Here is a 23,276-nt window from a genome sequence, read left to right as displayed (position 1 = left end):
AAGGATATAATGTACAGATAGCTTATGTGAAGGGCTCGGCGAATGTGGTTGCTGACGCTCTATCACGGGTTTACTAACTGGGGAAGCGATGGCTTTTGTTATTGCAAAACTAGGTTTGCAATTTTTGTGGTGGGCGTGTTACGTTCCCCAGTTTATGTGTTGTAGTTTGTGTACTTGCATGTGTTTATTTCAGGAAATGGCTTCCTGAAATCCCTCAAGCAGCTGATTGGTCGACTCCAGGGCTAATTGGAGAGCTGACCCCGCCCCCTCGTCAAGACACAGCTGTCTCCAATTACACATTCATTCTGAAGCTACATAAAAGCCAGTGTTCTATTCAGGAGGGAGAGATTTGAGGTAGGGATTGCTGAGAGAGATTTTGCTAGAGAGATTTTTGGAGGTAGGGATTGCTGAGAGATTTTGCTAGAGAGATTTTTGGAGGTAGGGATTGCAAAGAGAGATTTTTGGAGGTAGGGATTGCATAGAGAGATTTGGAGGTAGGGATTGCTGAGAGAGATTTGCTGTGAGGTCATGGCAGAGCGATTGTTTGTGATAGAGATATTTTTTTTGCTGGAGGTTGATTGTGCTGGGAGTTCTTTGCTGGGAAGTGGTATGTTCTATGAGTTTGTTGCTCAGATAGAGCTTATTTGATGTCCTTTGTTAGTTTGAAATTGTTTAATATCCTGTTTCATTTGTTCCCAGGGGAGAAGGGGAAGGCACCTTGGGAGTGTTTAGGCAAGAGGCCCGCGGGCATACATATACCCGTAGTATATTCACTGTCTAGGCACACTAGGTAAGACCTGGGCGGACCACCCCCTGTATTTTGGTTAGGGCACCAGGTGGTGCTAAATTAGGTAAGTAGTGGGTAGGCAGGTAAGATAGGAGAGGGGGGGCTTTGAGATTTACTTTCTTTGCTTTGGTTCCGTCCAGCCCCTTTTCCCCATAATACTGTGTAAAGGAATAAAGTCCTTGTAAACGGTACCACATTCTGTCTGTTGTCATCCTTACTCACACCTACAGTCCATACCTTTTTTCACTTCACAGAGAGTTTAGTTGTAGCAGGGTGTTGCGTTCCCTCTTCATAGAGGCGTGCGTAACAAGCACCAACTGTCAGAGCAGCTCACAGATTACTGCACCTGTACATAGCCCACCTATAATTTAGCCCAAACAACTACCTCTTTCCCTACTGTATTTATTTTATTTATTTTGCTCCTTTGCACCCCATTATTTTTATTTCTACTTTGCACATTCTTCCACTGCAAATCTACCATAGCAGTGTTTTACTTGCTATATTGTATTTACTTTGCCACCATGGCCTTTTTTTGCCTTTACCTCCCTTATCTCACCTCATTTGCTCACATCGTATATAGACTTGTTTATACTGTATTATTGACTGTATGTTGGTTTTACTCCATGTGTAACTCTGTGTTATGTGTCGAACTGCTTTGCTTTATCTTGGCCAGGTCGCAATTGAAAATGAGAACTTGTTCTCAACTGGCCTACCTGGTTAAATAAAGGTGTTCTCAACTGGTCTACCTGATTAAATAAAGGTGTTCTCAACTGGCCTACCTGATTAAATAAAGGTAAATAAATAAATGGTGGTGACAGCATCATGCTGTGGGGGTGTTTTTCAGCGGCAGGGACTGGGAGACTAGTGAAGCATGGTGGTGACAGCATCATGCTGTGGGGGTGTTTTTCAGCAGCAGGGACTGGGAGACTAGTCAGGATTGAGGAAAAGATGAACGGAGCAAAGTACAGAGAGATGCTTGATGAAAACCTGCTCCAGAGCACTCAGGACCTCAGACTGGGGGCGAAGGTTCACCTTCCAACAGGACAATGACAATAAGCACACAGCCAAGACAACGCAGGAGTGGCTTCGAGACAAGTCTCTGAATGTCCTTGAGTGACCTGGCCAGAGCCCGGACTTGAAACTGATTGAAACATCTCTGGAGAGACCTGAAAATAGCTATGCAGCAACTCTCCCCATCCAACCTGGCAGAGCTTGAGAGGATCTGCAGAGAAGAATGGGAGAAACTCCCCAAATGCAGGTGTGTCAAGCTTGTAGTGTCATACCCAAGAAGACTCAAGGCTGTAATCGCTGCCAAAGGTGCTTCAATGAAGTACTGAGTAAAGTGTCTGAATACTTATGTAAATGTGATATTTCAGTTATTTAATTGAAAAAATAATAATAATGAGCAATTGTTTTTTTTAATAGTTCTTGCTTTTTCATTATGGGGTATTGTGTGTAGATTGACGGGGATGAAACAATATGCTTTTTTTAGAATAAGATATATATATATACAGTTGGGTCAGAAGTTTAAATACACTGAATTAGTATTTGGTAGCATTGCTTTTAAATTGTTTAACTTGGGTCAAACGTTTTGGGTAGCCTTCCACAAGCTTCCCACAATAAGTTGGGCGAATTTTGGCCCATTCCTCCTGACAGAGCTGGTGTAACAGAGTCAGGTTTGTAGGCCTCCTTGCAATCACACGCTTTTTCAGTTATGCCCACACATTTTCTATAGGATTGAGGTCAGGACTTTGTGATGGCCACTCCAATACCTTGACTTTGTTGTCCTTAAGCCATTTTGCCACAACTTTGGAAGTATGCTTGGGGTCATTGTCCATTTGGAAGACCCATTTGCGACTAAACTTTAACTTCCTGACTGATGTCTTGAGAAGTTGCTTCAATATATCCACATAATTTTCCTACCTCATGATGCCATCTATTTTGTGAAGTGCACCAGTCCCTCCTGCAGCAAAGCACCCCCACAACATGATGCTGCCACCCCCGTGCTTCACGGTTAGGATGGTGTTCTTCGGCTTGCAAGCCTCCCCCTTTTTCCTCCAAACATAACAATGGTCATCATGGCCAAACAGATACATTTTTGTTTCATCAGACCATCAGAGGACATTTCTCCAAAAAGTACGATCTTTGTTCCCATGTGCAGTTGCAAACCGTAGTCTGGCTTTTTTATGGTGGTTTTGGAGCAGTGGCTTCTTCCATGCTGAGCGGCCTTTCAGGTTATGTCGATATAGGACTCGTTTTACTGTGGATATAGATACTTTTGTACCTGTTTCCTCCAGCATCTTCACAAGGTATTTTGCTGTTGTTCTGGGATTGATTTGCACTTTTCACACCAAAGTACGTTCATCTCTAGGAGACAGATTGTGTCTCCTTCCTGAGCGGTATGACGGCTGCTTGGTCCCATGGTGTTTATACTTGCGTACTATTGTTTGTACAGATGAATGTGGTACCTTAAGGCGTTTGGAAATTTCTCCCAAGAATGAACCAGACTTTGGAGGTCTGCAATTTTTTTTCTAAGGTCTTGATTTTCCCATGATGTCAAGCAAAGAGGAACTGAGTTTGAAGGTAGGCCTTGAAATACATCCACAGGTACACCTCCAATTGACTCAAATTATGTAAATTAGCCTAGGATCTTCTAAACCCATGACATCATTTTCTGGAATTTTCCAAGCTGTTTAAAGGCACAGTCAACTTAGTGTATGTAATCTTCTGACCCACTGGAATTGTGATACAGTGGATTATAAGTGAAATAATCTGTTACTTGTGTCATGCACAAAGTAGATGTCCTAACAGACATGCCAAAGCTATAGTTTGTTAACAAGACATTTGTGGAGTGGTTGAAAAACGAGTTTTAATGACTCCAACATAAGTGTTTGTAAACTTCCCGACATCAACTCTCTCTATATATATCTATATATATTTAATACGAGAGAGAGAGAGAGAAAACTGGTCAGGGCAGGCAGTAAGGGAGATATTCTCTGGTATCATGTAACATACTGTTGAGAGCCTGCACTTTGACTAGTAGCATAAAGGAATTAGCAGGTTGGTGAATCAGATCATTTAAAGATGTTGAACTTGGGTTAGGATTGTGTTTAGGAAAAGAGGTCAGGGGTTACCTTGATGTCAGAGGAAAGGTTGTTGATCTTGCTGAAGCCAGCATTCTCTAGGTGAAAGTTAGCCCAGCGGAGAAGAAGCTCTTCAGGAGACAGCTTCATCAAATCCTCCAGACTCTCTCCCTCACGCAGCAACGCAGCTAGGGCTACACACACACGATACATACACACACCATACACACACACACACACACCATACATACCCACACACACACAATACACACACCATACACACACACACACACCATACATACCCACACACACACAATACACACACCATACACACACACACACACACACACACACACACACACACACACACACACACACACACACACACACACAAAGAGACGTTAACACTACCCTACCTGTGTGTGTGTGTGTGTGTGTGTGTGTGTGTGTGTGTGTGTGTGTGTGTGTGTGTGTGTGTGTGTGTGTGTGTGTGTGTGTGTGTGTGTGTGTGTGTGTGTGTGTGTGTGTACCTTCGTTCCTACTGAGTTCTATATCAGCGAACAGCCCTATCTTGATGATTTGCCACAGCAGGCCCAGTACCAGATGTGGTTTCCCCTCTCTCAGATCCAGAGCTCCGATGTTCACTACATGACAACCAATAGCAGAGGCAGAATTCAGAGCCAGGTTGAGATTCTCCTGTAGGAGAAAGGAGTGAGAGAGAGAGAAAGAGAGCGAGAGAGAGAGAGAGAGAGAGAGAGAGAGAGAGAGAGAGAGGTCATGAGCAGATTCACTGAAATGTTCAGCATGTTTTTACAAAAAAATAAAAAAGATAGATTTAGAATTGGATACATCATAACCTTCACTTCAAATCAAAACACCAAACCGACAACCTGATTTTGGACAAAATGACCTGGAAGGATTCCTACTACCAAAGACTCTTATTCCCATACAGCAAATGATCTGGCAAACCAACGACCAGCAAAAGAAGCACAACAGAAACCTGAAAATACCATCCAACTTGGAACTGAGTGAGTAATGCTTAGCCTGAAACTACTTTTAAACCCAAGGAGAAAAAATCTATCACAACAATCAATTCTACTTTATAAGGACTGAATGTTAAGCTAAGGCTACCAAGCTTGCTAGGACATAAAAGATAAGGCTGCAATTAGCACTGAGGTGTGAAGTGAGAGGTGTCAAAACCCTTGAGCCCAACAAGGGCAGCAGAGTTTCCTCCCTCAGTCAGCGGCCCTGCTCCATGGCTCTCAATACGGTGCCCCTTGGATGTAAAAAATTAAAAAAGCTCGGAAAGACTACAAAAAGAAGCTCCTCATAGACAATCCAGAGACATGTTTTGCTGACGACTGCAAAAATGGTAACGTAAGAGACCATCCCCTGGTACAGTACTATATTAACCAGACCATCCCCTGGTACAGTGCTATATTAACCAGACCATCCCCTGGCACAGTGCTATATTAACCAGACCATCCCCTGGCACAGTGCTATATTAACCAGACCATCCCCTGGTACAGTGCTATATTAACCAGACCATCCCCTGGTACAGTGCTATATTAACCAGACCATCCCCTGGTACAGTGCTATATTAACCAGACCATCCCCTGGTACAGTGCTATATTAACCAGACCATCCCCTGGCATGACACAGTGCTATATTAACCAGACCATCCCCTGGTACAGTGCTATATTAACCAGACCATCCCCTGGTACAGTGCTATATTAACCAGACCATCCCCTGGTACAGTGCTATATTAACCAGACCATCCCCTGGTACAGTGCTATATTAACCAGACCATCCCCTGGCACAGTGTTATATTAACCAGACCATCCCCTGGCACAGTGCTATATTAACCAGACCATCCCCTGGCACAGTGTTATATTAACCAGACCATCCCCTGGCACAGTGCTATATTAACCAGACCATCCCCTGGTACAGTGCTATATTAACCAGACCATCCCCTGGTACAGTGCTATATTAACCAGACCATCCCCTGGCACAGTGTTATATTAACCAGACCATCCCCTGGCACAGTGCTATATTAACCAGACCATCCCCTGGTACAGTGTTATATTAACCAGACCATCCCCTGGTACAGTGCTATATTAACCAGACCATCCCCTGGTACAGTGCTATATTAACCAGACCATCCCCTGGCACAGTGTTATATTAACCAGACCATCCCCTGGCACAGTGCTATATTAACCAGACCATCCCCTGGCACAGTGCTATATTAACCAGACCATCCCCTGGCACAGTGCTATATTAACCAGACCATCCCCTGGCACAGTGTTATATTAACCAGACCATCCCCTGGCACAGTGTTATATTAACCAGACCATCCCCTGGTACAGTGCTATATTAACCAGACCATCCCCTGGTACAGTGCTATATTAACCAGACCATCCCCTGGCACAGTGCTATATTAACCAGACCATCCCCTGGTACAGTGCTATATTAACCAGACCATCCCCTGGTACAGTGCTATATTAACCAGACCATCCCCTGGTACAGTGCTATATTAACCAGACCATCCCCTGGCACAGTGTTATATTAACCAGACCATCCCCTGGCACAGTGCTATATTAACCAGACCATCCCCTGGCACAGTGCTATATTAACCAGACCATCCCCTGGTACAGTGCTATATTAACCAGACCATCCCCTGGTACAGTGCTATATTAACCAGACCATCCCCTGGCAGAGTGCTATATTAACCAGACCATCCCCTGGTACAGTGCTATATTAACCAGACCATCCCCTGGTACAGTGCTATATTAACCAGACCATCCCCTGGTACAGTGCTATATTAACCAGACCATCCCCAGGCACAGTGCTATATTAACCAGACCATCCCCTGGCATGGCACAGTGTTATATTAACCAGACCATCCCCTGACACAGTACTATATTAACTAGACCATCCCCCTGGTACAGTGCTATATTAACCAGACCATCCCCCTGGTACAGTGCTATATTAACCAGACCATCCCCTGGTACAGTGCTATATTAACCAGACCATCCCCTGGTACAGTGCTATATTAACCAGACCATCCCCTGGCACAGTGCTATATTAACCAGACCATCCCCTGGCATGGAGCTATATTAACCAGACCATCCCCTGGTACAGTGTTATATTAACCAGACCATCCCCTGGTACAGTGCTATATTAACCAGACCATCCCCTGGTACAATGCTATATTAACCAGACCATCCCCTGGCACAGTGCTATATTAACCAGACCATCCCCTGGTACAGTGCTATATTAACCAGACCATCCCCTGGCACAGTGCTATATTAACCAGACCATCCCCTGGTACAGTGCTATATTAACCAGACCATCCCCTGGTACAGTGTTATATTAACCAGACCATCCCCTGGCACAGTGCTATATTAACCAGACCATCCCCTGGTACAGTGTTATATTAACCAGACCATCCCCTGGTACAGTGCTATATTAACCAGACCATCCCCTGGTACAGTGCTATATTAACCAGACCATCCCCTGGTACAGTGCTATATTAACCAGACCATCCCCTGGTACAGTGCTATATTAACCAGACCATCCCCTGGTACAGTGCTATATTAACCAGACCATCCCCTGGCATGACACAGTGCTATATTAACCAGACCATCCCCTGGTACAGTACTATATTAACCAGACCATCCCCTGGCATGACACAGTGTTATATTAACCAGACCATCCCCTGGCACAGTGTTATATTAACCAGACCATCCCCTGGCACAGTGCTATATTAACCAGACCATCCCCTGGCACAGTGTTATATTAACCAGACCATCCCCTGGCACAGTGTTATATTAACCAGACCATCCCCTGGCACAGTGTTATATTAACCAGACCATCCCCTGGTACAGTGCTATATTAACCAGACCATCCCCTGGTACAGTGCTATATTAACCAGACCTTCCCCTGGCACAGTGCTATATTAACCAGACCATCCCCTGGTACAGTGCTATATTAACCAGACCATCCCCTGGTACAGTGCTATATTAACCAGACCATCCCCTGGCACAGTGTTATATTAACCAGACCATCCCCTGGCACAGTGCTATATTAACCAGACCATCCCCTGTTACAGTGTTATATTAACCAGACCATCCCCTGGTACAGTGCTATATTAACCAGACCATCCCCTGGCACAGTGTTATATTAACCAGACCATCCCCTGGCACAGTGTTATATTAACCAGACCATCCCCTGGCACAGTGCTATATTAACCAGACCATCCCCTGGTACAGTGCTATATTAACCAGACCATCCCCTGGTACAGTGCTATATTAACCAGACCATCCCCTGGTACAGTGCTATATTAACCAGACCATCCCCTGGTACAGTGCTATATTAACCAGACCATCCCCTGGTACAGTGCTATATTAACCAGACCATCCCCTGGCACAGTGCTATATTAACCAGACCATCCCCTGGCACAGTGCTATATTAACCAGACCATCCCCTGGTACAGTGCTATATTAACCAGACCATCCCCAGGCACAGTGCTATATTAACCAGACCATCCCCTGGCACAGTGTTATATTAACCAGACCATCCCCTGACACAGTGCTATATTAACCAGACCATCCCCTGGCACAGTGCTATATTAACCAGACCATCCCCTGGTACAGTGCTATATTAACCAGACCATCCCCTGGTACAGTGCTATATTAACCAGACCATCCCCTGGTACAGTGCTATATTAACCAGACCATCCCCTGGCACAGTGCTATATTAACCAGACCATCCCCTGGTACAGTGCTATATTAACCAGACCATCCCCCTGGTACAGTGCTATATTAACCAGACCATCCCCCTGGTACAGTGCTATATTAACCAGACCATCCCCTGGTACAGTGCTATATTAACCAGACCATCCCCTGGCACAGTGTTATATTAACCAGACCATCCCCTGGTACAGTGCTATATTAACCAGACCATCCCCTGGCACAGTGCTATATTAACCAGACCATCCCCTGGCATGGAGCTATATTAACCAGACCATCCCCTGGCACAGTGCTATATTAACCAGACCATCCCCTGGTACAGTGCTATATTAACCAGACCATCCCCTGGCACAGTGCTATATTAACCAGACCATCCCCTGGCACAGTGCTATATTAACCAGACCATCCCCTGGCATGGCACAGTGCTATATTAACCAGACCATCCCCTGGTACAATGCTATATTAACCAGACCATCCCCTGGCATGGTGCTATATTAACCAGACCATCCCCTGGTACAGTGTTATATTAACCAGACCATCCCCTGGTACAGTGCTATATTAACCAGACCATCCCCTGGTACAGTGCTATATTAACCAGACCATCCCCTGGTACAGTGCTATATTAACCAGACCATCCCCTGGCACAGTGCTATATTAACCAGACCATCCCCTGGCACAGTGCTATATTAACCAGACCATCCCCTGGTACAGTGCTATATTAACCAGACCATCCCCTGGCACAGTGCTATATTAACCAGACCATCCCCTGGCACAGTGCTATATTAACCAGACCATCCCCTGGCACAGTGCTATATTAACCAGACCATCCCCTGACACAGTGTTATATTAACCAGACCATCCCCTGGTACAGTGCTATATTAACCAGACCATCCCCTGGTACAGTGCTATATTAACCAGACCATCCCCTGGTACAGTGCTATATTAACCAGACCATCCCCTGGTACAGTGCTATATTAACCAGACCATCCCCTGGCAGAGTGCTATATTAACCAGACCATCCCCTGGCAGAGTGCTATATTAACCAGACCATCCCCTGGTACAGTGCTATATTAACCAGACCATCCCCTGGTACAGTGCTATATTAACCAGACCATCCCCTGGTACAGTGCTATATTAACCAGACCATCCCCTGGTACAGTGCTATATTAACCAGACCATCCCCTGGTACAGTGCTATATTAACCAGACCATCCCCTGGTACAGTGCTATATTAACCAGACCATCCCCTGGCACAGTGCTATATTAACCAGACCATCCCCTGACACAGTGCTATATTAACCAGACCATCCCCTGGTACAGTGCTATATTAACCAGACCATCCCCTGGTACAGTGCTATATTAACCAGACCATCCCCTGGCACAGTGCTATATTAACCAGACCATCCCCTGGCACAGTGCTATATTAACCAGACCATCCCCTGGTACAGTGCTATATTAACCAGACCATCCCCTGGTACAGTGCTATATTAACCAGACCATCCCCTGGCACAGTGCTATATTAACCAGACCATCCCCTGGCACAGTGCTATATTAACCAGACCATCCCCTGGCACAGTGCTATATTAACCAGACCATCCCCTGGCACAGTGTTATATTAACCAGACCATCCCCTGGCACAGTGCTATATTTAGACCCACCTGTATGGTGAAGGGAGTTAGAGCTCTTAGACCCACCTGTATGGTGAAGGGAGTGAGCTTCTTCTTATTGATTGTTCTCTCATCAATGGTGTCTGGGACTGACAGGTTGATCATTTTACTGCAGGACAACAGGAGAGACAGACATTGCAGTCAACTGGTGGGGATGGTGATGTGTGGCACTTAATTGTTCCTGTAAGTTGCTGTGGATCAGAGCGTCTGCTAAGACGACAGAAAAACAGTGTGTGTGTGTTCTCACCAGAGGATGATGCCGTCTCCTACAGCAGTGAACAAACTGTTGGGGGTGTTGGGGTTCATAGGGAGGACGTGTTTACAGTCAGGGTCCTTCTCCAGCGCTGCATTGATCCAGTTAACAAACGCATAACGCTCCTCCTCTACAAAACACAACCACACTGGGTTAATAACACAACCACACTGGGTTAATAACACAACCACACTGGGGGATAATAACACAACCACACTGGGTTAATAACACAACCACACTGGGGGTTAATAACACAACCACACTGGGTTAATAACACAACCACACTGGGGGATAATAACACAACCACACTGGGTTAATAACACAACCACACTGGGTTAATAACACAACCACACTGGGTTAATAACACAACTACACTGGGGGTTAATAACACAACCACACTGGGTTAATAACACAACCACACTGGGGGTTAATAACACAACCACACTGGGGGTTAATAACACAACCACACTGGGTTAATAACACAACCACACTGGGGGATAATAACACAACCACACTGGGTTAATAACACAACCACACTGGGTTAATAACACAACCACACTGGGTGTTAATAACACAACCACACTGGGTTAATAACACAACCACACTGGGTTAATAACACAACCACACTGGGTTAATAACACAACTACACTGGGGGATAATAACACAACCACACTGGGGGTTAATAACACAACCACACTGGGTTAATAACACAAACACACTGGGTTAATAACACAAACACACTGGGGGTTAATGACACAACCACACTGGGGGTTAATAACACAACCACACTGGGTTAATAACACAACCACACTGGGTTAATAACACAACCCCACTGGGTTAATAACACAACCACACTGGGGGTTAATAACACAACCACACTGGGTTAATAACACAACCACACTGGGGGATAATAACACAACCACACTGGGGGTTAATAACACAACCACACTGGGTTAATAACACAACCACACTGGGGGTTAATAACACAACCACACTGGGGGTTAATAACACAACCACACTGGGGGTTAATAACACAACCACACTGGGGGATAATAACACAACCACACTGGGGGTTAATAACACACACTGGGGGTTAATAACACAACCACACTGGGTTAATAACACAACCACACTGGGTTAATAACACAACCACACTGGGTTAATAACACAACCACACTGGGTTAATAACACAACCACACTGGGGGTTAATATCACACACTGGATTAATAACACAACCACACTGGGGGTTAATAACACAACCATACTGGGGGTTAATAATAGACCACACTGGGGGTTAATAACACAACCACACTGGGTTAATAACACAACCACACTGGATTAATAACACACACTGGGGGTTAATAACACAACCACACTGGGGGTTAATAACACAACCACACTGGGGGTTAATAACACAACCACACTGGGTTAATAACACAACCACACTGGGGGATAATAACACAACCACACTGGGTTAATAACACAACCACACTGGGTTAATAACACAACCACACTGGGGGTTAATAACATTCACTTGGTTAATAACACAACCACACTGGGGGTTAATAACACACACTGGGGGTTAATAACACAACCACACTGGGTTAATAACACAACCACACTGGGTTAATAACACAACCACACTGGGGGTCAATAACATTCACTTGGTTAATAACACAACCACACTGGGGGTTAATAACACAACCACACTGGGTTAATAACACAACCACACTGGGTTAATAACACAACCACACTGGGGGTTAATAACACACACTGGGGGTTAATAACACAACCACACTGGGGGTTAATAACACAACCACACTGGGGGTCAATAACATACACTGGGTTAATAACACAACATCACTGGGTTAATAACACAACATCACTGGGTTAATAACACAACCACACTGGGGATAAATAACACAACCACACTGGGGGTTAATAACACACACTGGGTTAATAACACAACCACACTGGGGGTTAATAACACAACCACACTGGGGGTTAATAACACAACCACACTGGGGGTTAGTAACACAACCACACTGGGGGTTAATAACACAACCACACTGGGTTAATAACACAACCACACTGGGGGTTAATAACACAACCACGCTAGGGGTTAATAACACAACCACACTGGGGGTTAATAACACAACCACACTGGGGGTTAATAACACAACCACGCTAGGGGTTAATAACACAACCACACTGGGGGTTAATAACACAACCACACTGGGGGTTAATAACACAACCACACTGGGTTAATAACACAACCACACTGGGGGTTAATAACACAACCACGCTAGGGGTTAATAACACAACCACACTGGGGTTAATAACACACTAAGACGGCTGTGCTACCTGAGAATGAGTGTTGTGTTCCTTCACTGGACAGCTCACTGGTTCCTCCTATAGCCAGAATCCCCTCCTTCCTGTTGATGGCCTTCCGGAAGCTCTTAGCTATGTCATCACCCTTCAGCTCCTTGGCGATCTGTATAAACACATGTTATACATGTCACATGTCTGATAGGACGACCTCAACACTAGACCATGAGCCTGTCTCATGTCTGATAGGACGACCTCATCACCAGACCATGAGCCTGTCTCATGTCTGATAGGACGACCTCATCACCTGACCATGAGCCTGTCTGATAGGACGACCTCATCACCAGACCGTGAGCCTGTCTCATGTCTGATAGGACGACCTCATCACCAGACCGTGAGCCTGTCTCATGTCTGATAGGACGACCTCATCACCAGACCGTGAGCCTGTCTCATGTCTGATAGGACGACCTCATCATGTCTGATAGGACATGACATGACCTCATCACCTGACCGTGAGCCTGTCTCATGTCTGATAGGACGGCCTCATTACCAGACCATGAGCCTGTCTCATGTCTGATAGGACGACCTCATCACCTGACCGTGAGCCTGTCTCATGTCTGATAGGACGGCCTCATTACCAGACCATGAGCCTGTCTCATGTCTGATAGGACGACCTCATCACCTGACCATGAGCCTGTCTCATGTCTGATAGGACGACCTCATCACCTGACCATGAGCCTGTCTCATGTCTGATAGGACGACCTCATCACCTGACCATGAGCCTGTCTCATGTCTGATAGATCCTCATGCTGTGGATCAGTAGGTAACGGAAGAGCTGAATCACCTTCTGTTTTACCTCTGTGGTCACCCTCCCTTCACATTTATGTGGTCACCCTCCCTTCACATTTCTGTGGTCACCCTCTTCACATTTCTGTGGTCACCCTCTTCACATTTCTGTGGTCACCCTCTTCACATTTCTGTGGTCACCCTCCCTTCACATTTCTGTGGTCACTCTCTCTTCACATTTCTGTGGTCACCCTCTTCACATTTCTGTGGTCACTCTCTCTTCACATCTTACTTCCGGCGCCGACAGAGATGGCCGCCTCGCTTCGCGTTCCTAGGAAACTATGCAGTTTTTTGTTTTTTTACGTGTTATTTCTTACATTAGTACCCCAGGTCATCTTAGGTTTCATTACATACAGTCGAGAAGAACTACTGAATATAAGATCAGCATCAACTCACCATCAGTACTACCAAGAATATGTTTTTTGCGACGCGGATCCTGTGTTCTGCCTTACAAACAGGACAACTGAGTGGATTCCATGCAGCGACCCAAAAAAAAAACAACTCCGAAAAAGAGGGAAACGAGGCGGTCTTCTGGTCAGACTCCGGAGACGGGCACATCGTGCACCACTCCCTAGCATTCTTCTTGCCAATGTCCAGTCTCTTGACAACAAGGTTGATGAAATCCGAGCAAGGGTAGCATTCCAGAGGGACATCAGAGACTGTAACGTTCTTTGCTTCACGGAAACGTGGCTCACTGGAGAGACTCTATCCGAAGCGGTGCAGCCAACGGGTTTCTCCACACATCGCGCAGACAGAAACAAACAACTTTCTGGTAAGAAGAGGGGCGGCGGCGTATGCCTTATGACTAACGTGACATGGTGTGATGAAAGAAACATACAGGAACTCAAATCCTTCTGTTCACCTGATTTAGAATTCCTCACAATCAAATGTAGACCGCATTATCTACCAAGAGAATTCTCTTCGATTATAATCACAGCCGTATATATCCCCCCCCAAGCAGACACATCGATGGCTCTGAACGAACTTTATTTAACTCTTTGCAAACTGGAAACCATTCATCCGGAGGCTGCATTCATTGTAGCTGGGGATTTTAACAAGGCTAATCTGAAAACAAGACTCCCTAAATTTTATCAACATATCGATTGCGCAACCAGGGGTGGAAAGACCTTGGATCATTGTTACTCTAACTTCCGCGACGCATATAAGGCCCTGCCCCGCCCCCCTTTCGGAAAAGCTGACCACGACTCCATTTTGTTGATCCCTGCCTACAGACAGAAACTAAAACAAGAGGCTCCCACGCTGAGGTCTGTCCAACGCTGGTCCGACCAAGCTGACTCCACACTCCAAGACTGCTTCCACCACGTGGACTGGGACATGTTTCGTATTGCGTCAGACAACAACATTGACGAATACGCTGATTCGGTGGGTGAGTTCATTAGAACGTGCGTTGAAGATGTCGTTCCCATAGCAACGATTAAAACATTCCCTAACCAGAAACCGTGGATTGATGGCAGCATTCGCGTGAAACTGAAAACGCGAACCACTGCTTTTAATCAGGGGAAGGTGTCTGGTAACATGACCGAATACAAACAGTGCAGCTATTCCCTCCGCAAGGCTATCAAACAAGCTAAGCGTCAGTACAGAGACAAAGTAGAATCTCAATTCAACGGCTCAGACACAAGAGGCATGTGGCAGGGTCTACAGTCAATCACGGACTACAGGAAGAAATCCAGCCCAGTCACGGACCAGGATGTCCTGCTCCCAGGCAGACTAAACAACTTTTTTGCCCGCTTTGAGGACAATACAGTGCCACTGACACAGCCGGCAACGAAAACATGCGGTCTCTCCTTCACTGCAGCCGAGGTGAGTAAGACATTTAAACGTGTTAACCCTCGCAAGGCTGCAGGCCCAGACGGCATCCCCAGCCGCGCCCTCAGAGCATGCGCAGACCAGCTGGCCGGTGTGTTTACGGACATATTCAATCAATCCCTATACCAGTGCTGTTCCCACATGCTTCAAGAGGGCCACCATTGTTCCTGTTCCCAAGAAAGCTAAGGTAACTGAGCTAAACGACTACCGCCCCGTAGCACTCACTTCCGTCATCATGAAGTGCTTTGAGAGACTAGTCAAGGACCATATCACCTCCACCCTACCTGACACCCTAGACCCACTCCAATTTGCTTACCGCCCAAATAGGTCCACAGACGATGCAATCTCAACCACAAAGGCACACCGCCCTAACCCATCTGGACAAGAGGAATACCTATGTGAGAATGCTGTTCATTGACTACAGCTCGGCATTCAACACCATAGTACCCTCCAAGCTCGTCATCAAGCTCGAGACCCTGGGTCTCGACCCCGCCCTGTGCAACTGGGTACTGGACTTCCTGACGGGCCGCCCCCAGGTGGTGAGGGTAGGCAACAACATCTCCTCCCCGCTGATCCTCAACACTGGGGCCCCACAAGGGTGCGTTCTGAGCCCTCTCCTGTACTCCCTGTTCACCCACGACTGCGTGGCCACGCACGCCTCCAACTCAATCATCAAGTTTGCGGACGACACAACAGTGGTAGGCTTGATTACCAACAACGACGAGACGGCCTACAGGGAGGAGGTGAGGGCCCTCGGAGTGTGGTGTCAGGAAAATAACCTCACACTCAACGTCAACAAAACTAAGGAGATGATTGTGGACTTCAGGAAACAGCAGAGGGAACACCCCCCTATCCACATCGATGGAACAGTAGTGGAGAGGGTAGCAAGTTTTAAGTTCCTCGGCATACACATCACAGACAAACTGAATTGGTCCACTCACACAGACAGCATTGTGAAGAAGGCGCAGCAGCGCCTCTTCAACCTCAGGAGGCTGAAGAAATTCGGCTTGTCACCAAAAGCACTCACAAACTTCTACGCACTCTTCAAACTTCTATGCACAATCGAGAGCATCCTGGCGGGCTGTATCACCGCCTGGTACGGCAACTGCTCCGCCCTCAACCGTAAGGCTCTCCAGAGGGTGGTGAGGTCTGCACAACGCATCACCGGGGGCAAACTACCTGCCCTCCAGGACACCTACACCACCCGATGTCACAGGAAGGCCATAAAGATCATCAAGGACATCAACCACCCGAGCCACTGCCTGTTCACCCCGCTATCATCCAGAAGGCGAGGTCAGTACAGGTGCATCAAAGCTGGGACCGAGAGACTGAAAAACAGCTTCTATCTCAAGGCCATCAGACTGTTAAACAGCCACCACTAACATTGAGTGGCTGCTGCCAACACACTGACACTGACTCAACTCCAGCCACTTTAATAATGGGAATTGATGGGAAATGATGTAAATATATCACTAGCCACTTTAAACAATGCTACCTTATATAATGTTACTTACCCTACATTATTCATCTCATATGCATACGTATATACTGTACTCTATATCATCGACTGTATCCTTATGTAATACATGTATCACTAGCCACTTTAAACTATGCCACTTTGTTTACATACTCATCTCATTTGTACATACTGTACTCGATACCATCTACTGTATCTTGCCTATGCTGCTCTGTACCATCACTCATTCATATATCCTTATGTACATATTCTTTATCCCCTTACACTGTGTACAAGACAGTAGTTTTGGAATTGTTAGTTAGATTACTTGTTGGTTATTACTGCATTGTCGGAACTAGAAGCACAAGCATTTCGCTACACTCGCATTAACATCTGCTAACCATGTGTATGTGACAAATAAAATTTGATTTGATTTGATTTGACATTTCTGTGGTCACACTCTCTTCACATTTCTCACTGTCAATCGTGAATCATAATTCTTCCAGCTTTAAAGTTTAATATTCCATCTGCATACCAACCATTTGATTTCATCAGTTTGACGGGGATCTTCTTGAGTTATTCTGTGTATATTCAGTTCTGTTATTTTCAATAATATCATCAAATATTTCAGCTATGATCTAATTGGATTAAACCAGCCCCATTCACCAGAGTAGAACAGAGACCGAAGAGGCTTCAGGACCTTAGCTGTCCGGAACAGGGATCCAGAAATGTTGGATCGGAAGCCACTCTCAAAAAACGAATGCAAATACAAAACAAATTACTATAAGTCCTTCCCATGAACCCTGGCTGCTTGCAACACTGACAGCCTATAACACGTGTGTGTGTGTGTGTGTGTGTGTGTGTGTGTGTGTGTGTGTGTGTGTGTGTGTGTGTGTGTGTGTGTGTGTGTGTGTGTGTGTGTGTGTGTGTGTGTGTGTGTGTGTGTGTGTGTGTGTGTGTCTGTGTGTTTGGAGGTAATCATATTAAGTGGTGCGATGTAAGTCCAAGATGGCAGCCTGCCAGACATCAGATCCTGACTCATCATGCCCAACAGAATGGAAGCTGTTTAGTGACTCATCATGATCAACAGAATGGAAGCTGTTTAGTGACTCATCATGCCCAACAGAATGGAAGCTGTTTAGTGACTCATCATGACCAACAGAATGGAAGCTGTTTAGTGACTCATCATGACCAACAGAATGGAAGCTGTTTAGTGACTCATCATGACCAACAGAATGGAAGCTGTTTAGTGACTCATCATGCCCAACAGAATGGAAGCTGTTTAGTGACTCATCATGACCAACAGAATGGAAGCTGTTTAGTGACTCATCATGCCCAACAGAATGGAAGCTGTTTAGTGACTCATCATGACCAACAGAATGGAAGCTGTTTAGTGACTCATCATGCCCAACAGAATGGAAGCTGTTTAGTGACTCATCATGACCAACAGAATGGAAGCTGTTTAGTGACTCATCATGACCAACAGAATGGAAGCTGTTTAGTGACTCATCATGACCAACAGAATGGAAGCTGTTTAGTGACTCATCATGACCAACAGAATGGAAGCTGTTTAGTGACTCATCATGACCAACAGAATGGAAGCTGTTTAGTGACTCATCATGACCAACATAATGGAAGCTGTTTAGTGACTCATCATGCCCAACAGAATGGAAGCTGTTTAGTGACTCATCATGACCAACAGAATGGAAGCTGTTTAGTGACTCATCATGCCCAACAGAATGGAAGCTGTTTAGTGACTCATCATGACCAACAGAATGGAAGCTGTTTAGTGACTCATCATGCCCAACAGAATGGAAGCTGTTTAGTGACTCATCATGACCAACAGAATGGAAGCTGTTTAGTGACTCATCATGACCAACAGAATGGAAGCTGTTTAGTGACTCATCATGACCAACAGAATGGAAGCTGTTTAGTGACTCATCATGACCAACAGAATGGAAGCTGTTTAGTGACTCATCATGACCAACAGAATGGAAGCTGTTTAGTGACTCATCATGACCAACATAATGGAAGCTGTTTAGTGACTCATCATGCCCAACAGAATGGAAGCTGTTTAGTGACTCATCATGCCCAACAGAATGGAAGCTGTTTAGTGACTCATCATGCCCAACAGAATGGAAGCTGTTTAGTGACTCATCATGACCAACAGAATGGAAGCTGTTTAGTGACTCATCATGCCCAACAGAATGGAAGCTGTTTAGTGACTCATCATGCCCAACAGAATGGAAGCTGTTCAGTGACTCATCATGCCCAATAGAATGGAAGCTGTTTAGTGACTCATCATGCCCAACAGAATGGAAGCTGTTTAGTGACTCATCATGCCCAACAGAATGGAAGCTGTTTAGTGACTCATCATGACCAACAGAATGGAAGCTGTTTAGAGTGCAGACTCAGAGACAACCTTTTACTAAGCCCTATGCAGACTTAGGGTCCCATCCATAAACAACCCCCAGACCGTAGCCCCGGGGCACTTCTCCCTTTCCCCTTCCTATTGCCCTAGCCCTAAGCCTCTAGCCTTTTCCAACTCTTCAAAGCTGAGGTGATAGTGTGTGTGTGTGTGTGTGTGTGTGTGTGTGTGTGTGTGTGTGTGTGTGTGTGTGTGTGTGTGTGTGTGTGTGGACTCACCGAGAGGAACTCGTCGAAGCTGATCTGGTTGTCTTTGTTGCGGTCCAGTTTTTTAATGATCTCTCTGACCTTGTATCCCGGCAACGGTAGGTTAGCTTCTTTAAACAGGTCAGTCAGCTCCAAGTCACAGATAAAACCATTACTGTTAGTATCTAGAGAGAGGGGAGATAGGGAGGGAGAAGAGAAGAGAGGGAGGGAGAAAGATAGGAGAGAGGGAGAGAGGGAGAGAGGGGGGAGAGAGGGAGAGGAGGAGGGAGAGAGAGGGGGAGAGAGGGAGAGAGGGAGGGAGAGACAGAGAGGGGGGGGAGACAGAGAAGGAGAGAGAGAAGAGGGAGAGAGGGAGAAAAGGAGAGAGGGAAAGCGGGGAGAGGGGGAGAGGGAGGGAGGGAGGGAGGGAGGGAGGGAGGGAGGGAGGGAGGGAGGGAGGGAGGGAGGGAGGGAGAAAGGGAGAAAGGGAGAAAGGGAGAAAGGGAGAAAGGGAGAAAGGGAGAAAGTGGGGAGGGAGAGAGGGAGAAAGGGAGACAGGGGAGAAATGTGTGGAGAAAGAGAGAAAGCAATGAGCAGTTGTGTTGTTATGTACAGTTGAAGTCAGAAGTTTACATACACTTATGTTGGAGTCATTAAAACTTGTTTTTCAACCACTCCACAAATGTCTTGTTAACAAACTATAGCTTCGGCATGTCTGTTAGGACATCTACTTTGTGCATGACACAAGTAACAGATTATTTCACTTATAATCCACTGTATCACAATTCCAGTGGGTCAGAAGATTACATACACTAAGTTGACTGTGCATTTAAACAGCTTTACGGCTTTAGAAGATTCTGATAGGCTAATTGACATCATTTTAGTCAATTGGAGGTGTACCTGTGGATAAATGTCAAGGCCTACCTTCAAACTCAGTGCCTCCTTGCTTGACATCATGGGAAAATCAAAAGAAATCAGCCAAGACATTAGAAAAAAAATTGTAGACCTCCACAAGTCTGGTTCATCCTTGGGAGCAATTTCCAAATGCCTGAAGGTACCACGTTCATCTGTACAAACAATAGTATGCAAGTATAAACACCATGGGACCACGCAGCCATCATACCGCTCAAGAAGGAGACGCATTCTGTCTCCTAGAGATGAACGTATTTTCGTGCGAAAAGTGCAAATCAGTCCCAGAAGAACAGCCAAAGACCCTGTGAAGATGCTGGAGGAAACATGTACAAAAGTATCTATATCCACAGTAAAACGAGTCTTATATCGACAGAACCTGAAAGGCCGCTCAGCTCAGCAAGGAAGAAGCCACTGTTCCAAAACCGCTATAAAAAAAGCCAGACTGCGGTTTGCAACTGCACATGGGGACAAAGATCGTTCTTTTTGGAGAAATGTCCTCTGGTCTGATGAAAAAAATATATAACTGTTTGGCCATGATGACCATCGTTATGTTTGGAGGAAAATGGGGAGGCTTGCAAGCCGAAGAACACCATCCCAACCGTGAAGCACAGGGGTGGCAGCATCATGTTGTGGGGTGCTCAGCTGCAGGATGGACTGGTGCACTTCACAAAATAGATGGCAGCATGAGGTAGGAAAATTATGTGGATATATTGAAGCAACATCTCAAGACATCAGTCAAGAAGTTAAAGCTTGGTCGCAAATGGGTCTTCCAAATGGACAATGACCCCAAGCATACTTCCAAAGTTGTGGCAAAATGGCTTAAGGACAACAAAGTCAAGGTATTGAGTGGCCATCACAAAGCCCTGACCTCAACCCTCTAGAAAGTTTGTGGGCAGAACTGAAAAAGCGTGTGCGAGCAAGGAGGCCTACAAACCTGACTCAGTTACACCAGCTCTGTCAGGAGGAATGGGCCAAGATTCACCCAATTTATTGTGGGAAGCTTGTGGAAGGCTACCCGAAATGTTTGACCCAAGTTAAACAAGTTAAAGGCAATGCTACCAAATACTAATTGAGTGTATGAAAACTTCTGATCCACTCGGAATGTGATGAATGAAATAAAATCTGAAATTAATCATTCTCTCTACTATTATTCTGACATTTCACATTCTTAAAATAAAGTGGTGATCCTAACTGACCTAAAACATATAATTTTTACTGGGATTAAATGTCAGTAATTGTGAAAAACTGAGTTTAAATGTATTTGGTTAATGTATGTAAACTTCTGACTTCAACTTTATATAACATTGTGATCAGAGGGAAGATTTGACAATCTTGTGATTTACTACAATCACAGACTGGATCACTTGCAGTCTGTTTCCATGAGGAAAACACCTCACACTGAATACACTGTATATGCACATATACATTATACACTATCTATACAAAGGTATGACACCCCTTCAAATTAGTGGATTTGGCTATTTCAGCCACAACCGTTGCTGACAGGTGTATAAAATCGAACACACAGCCATGCAATCTCCATAGACAAAGATTGGCAGTAGAATCTCCTTACTGAAAAGCTCTGTGGCTTTCAACGTGGCACCGTTGTTGGATGCCACCTTTGCAACAAGTCAGTTCGTATAATTTCTTCCCTACTACAGCTTCCCCGGTCAACTGTAAGTGCTGTTATTGTAAAGTAGAAACGTCTAGGAGCAACAACGGCTCAGCCGCAAAGTGGTAGGCCACACAAGCTCACAGAACGGGACCACCGAGTGCTGAAGCGAGTAGCGCATAAAAATAATCTGTCAACACTCACTCCCGGGTTCCAACCTGCCTCTGGAGGCAAAGTCAGCAGAGGAACTGTTCGTCGGGAGCTTCATGAAATGGGTTTCCATGGCTGAGCAGCCGCACACAAGCCTAAGATCACCATGCCCAATGTCAAGCGTCGGCTGGAGTGGTGTAAAGCTCGCCGCCATTGGACTCTAGAGCAGTGGAAACGCGTTCTCTGGAGTGACGAATCACACTTCACCATCTGGCAGTTTGACAGACGAATCTGGGTTTAGCAGATGCCAGGGGAACGCTACCTGCCCCAATGCATAGTGCCAACTGTAAAGTTTGGTGGAGGAGACATAATGGTCTGAGGCTGTTTTTCATGTTTCGGGCCCCTTTGTTCCAGTGAAGGGAAATCTTAACGCGACAGCATACAATGACATTCTAGACGATTCTGTGCTTCCAACTTTGTGGCCACAGTTTGAGGAAGGCCTTTTCCTGTTTCAACATGACAATGCCGTGCACAAAGCCAGGTCCATACAGAAATGGTTTGTCAAGATCGGTGTGGAAGAACTTGACTGGCCTGCACAGAGCCCTGACCTCAACACCATCAAACACCTTTGGAATGAATTGGAACGCCGACTGCGAGCCAGACCTAATCACCCTCAACATCAGTGCCCGACCTCACTAATGCTCTTGTGGCTGAATGGAATCAAGTCACTGCAGCAATGTTCCAACATCTAGTGGAAAGCCTTTCCAGAAGAGTGGAGGCTGTTATAGCAGCAATGTTCCAACATCTAGTGGAAAGCCTTTCCAGAAGAGTGGAGGCTGTTATAGCAGCAATGTTCCAACATCTAGTGGAAAGCCTTCCCAGAAGAGTGGAGGCTGTTATAGCAGGAATGTTCCAACATCTAGTGGAAAGCCTTCCCAGAAGAGTGGAGGCTGTTATAGCAGCAATGTTCCAACATCTAGTGGAAAGCC

The 23,276-nt window shown here is 45.7% G+C and overlaps 1 protein-coding gene across 2 annotated transcripts in view; it reads right to left on the bottom strand.

The window, feature by feature from the left end:
* The window catches only part of LOC110510432 (plastin-3), an 87,679-nt gene that overhangs the window by 48,304 nt on the left and 16,099 nt on the right, over positions 1-23,276 (bottom strand). Inside the window, exons 3-8 of one of the 2 annotated variants that reach the window (XM_036943589.2) lie at positions 19,647-19,798; positions 12,905-13,034; positions 10,535-10,670; positions 10,315-10,396; positions 4,401-4,566; positions 3,922-4,064 (exon numbers count right to left, since the gene is read on the bottom strand). In XM_036943589.2, coding sequence (XP_036799484.1) covers positions 3,922-4,064; positions 4,401-4,566; positions 10,315-10,396; positions 10,535-10,670; positions 12,905-13,034; positions 19,647-19,798 — 809 coding nt within the window. Of the gene's footprint in view, positions 1-3,921; positions 4,065-4,400; positions 4,567-10,278; positions 10,397-10,534; positions 10,671-12,904; positions 13,035-19,646; positions 19,799-23,276 lie in introns of both variants that reach the window. The other variant, XM_090198951.1, reaches the window with a different exon arrangement.

The sequence above is a fragment of the Oncorhynchus mykiss genome, chromosome 14, assembly GCF_057628025.1.
Source record: "Oncorhynchus mykiss isolate SJ-2025 chromosome 14, ASM5762802v1, whole genome shotgun sequence".
NCBI lineage: Eukaryota > Metazoa > Chordata > Actinopteri > Salmoniformes > Salmonidae > Oncorhynchus > Oncorhynchus mykiss.
This window is presented reverse-complemented; position numbering and strand designations above follow the sequence as displayed.